General features: G+C 36.8%; 1 protein-coding gene across 1 annotated transcript; it reads left to right on the top strand.

Moving 5' to 3' along the window:
• Positions 309–1,633, top strand: LOC107632207. The gene has a single exon (XM_016335911.2). The coding sequence runs from the start codon at positions 531–533 to the stop codon at positions 1,332–1,334; it is 804 nt and encodes a 267-aa protein (XP_016191397.1). The 5' UTR covers positions 309–530; the 3' UTR covers positions 1,335–1,633.

Below are 1,883 nucleotides of genomic sequence, written 5' to 3' on the forward strand. Positions count from 1 at the left end.
TAACAATATAATAAATATAAAAATAAAATTAAAAAATTTTTATTATAAAAAAATATTAGAACTTTATATATTTATTTAATAATAACCGTAACTTATTTATAATTTGTTAAAATTTAATTGTTTTTAAAATATTAGTGAAGATATATATTTTAAATTTAAATTTTATATTTTTTATTTACATATAAAACTAATTTTATCCGTTCAATCGATAGCTCATCAATTAAACTAATAAACTAATAAAACAATAATTTAATCGGTTTGATATCGGATTCAGTTCTTATAACTATCATTTTTACCGCTTAGAATTATTACTTTACTTTTCTAGAGAAGTTTCAAAAAATTTCAAGGATGAATAAAGTTAGAAAAGTGACGGCAGAGAAGAAAAATCTTAGGACCACATCGCCCCAGCTGGCCAGCTTATATATCCATCCCAGAAACTTCCCCCTACACACTTGACTTTTTTTTCCCCTTCCTTTCAACCAAACACAGAAAACTGTGTGTTGTGAGGCCAAATCCATATCAAGATCAAAATGATGCAAACGGAGCATCTTCCCCACACACACTCTTCTCCCAGCTTCAGCAGCTACTCCTCTTCTGAGACCTTCGCTCAAATTGCCGCCAGAGTCATCCAAGAACTTCAACAAGACCCTCTCTACGCCAACGACCTCCTTTTTCCCTCCTCATGGCCCCAAAACGACTTCCAACATGACCAAAACGACAACGACGACGATGACAACAACGAAGACGACGACGAATTCGAATTCTCCCTCGTTTCCAGAGATATTGCCTCCTCCCCCGTCTCCGCCGACGACATTTTCCACAACGGCCACATCACTCCAAGCTACCCACTCTTCGGCCGACACGTCCTCCTCAACGGCGTCTTCTCGGATTCTCCGCTTCCCGCCAGTGAAACGACTCCGGCACCGGCACCGGCACGGCGACGTTTGCCTCTGAGGGCTCTGATGTTGGAGGAGCACGAAAACAACAGCAAAAACGAACTGGAAGGTGTGGCGGAGGGAAGCTACTGTGTGTGGAACCCAAAGAGCTGCAAGAAGAGCAGCTCTGCCGGTTCTGGTTCTTCGAGGAGATGGAAGCTTCGAGATTTGTTACTCAGAAGCCATAGCGATGGCAAGGAACCGATTCTGTTTATTAATAACAGCAAGGCCGTGCTGCCAAATCAAAATGGCTCGGCCGCCGTGAAGGATGGTGGAGAGAGGTCTAAGAGGAGGTTGTTCTTGCCTTACCGCCAAGAGATTCTGGGGCTTTTTGGGAATAATAATAATAATAATAGTGGAGTTGGTAGAGATTCGCAACCTTCTTCAAATCCCAACTAGGTTCCTACTTTTTCTTTCTTCTTTTTGGTTTGGGGTCCTCAAAATTATACTTGTTGGTTCTCCCTCTTTTCTTTTCTGCCTTGTTGAATTCCAAGTCCACTGCCTTTCTTCTTTATTATTAGGGCTCTTTTGATTTTGTTTCATTTGTTTGTTAAGTTAATCTCTAATATAGTTATGAATATATAGTACTAGTTTTGTTAACGTGATAATAAGATTCACCGTATATACAAACTAGCGGTCTGCGTAATATATTGTGACGAGAGAAGTGTATATTCTATGATTTAATATTTTTCCATTAATGTATTTTGTGTTGTATTTGTAAACTTTAATTTTAGTGATGGTAGTTGTACTATAATTGATTTTAGTTAAAAGTATTGTAACATGATTCTACTGATTTATAAGATAAAATTTATTTTCCAATCGTAAATATTAGCTTTTACACCTATACGAATGCTATTTTATGATTAATTGAATCAAATTCGTTTAAAATAAGAAAATTTGTAAAATAATAAGAAAAAGAGAGTCCTATCACTATTAAATCGAAATAAT

Source organism: Arachis ipaensis, chromosome B01 (assembly GCF_000816755.2).
Source record: "Arachis ipaensis cultivar K30076 chromosome B01, Araip1.1, whole genome shotgun sequence".
Classification (NCBI taxonomy): domain Eukaryota; kingdom Viridiplantae; phylum Streptophyta; class Magnoliopsida; order Fabales; family Fabaceae; genus Arachis; species Arachis ipaensis.

Excerpts from the sequence above, each read along its gene's own strand:
- LOC107632207 (XM_016335911.2), top strand. The coding sequence starts at position 531 with ATGATGCAAACGGAGCATCTTCCCCACACACACTCTTCTCCCAGCTTC.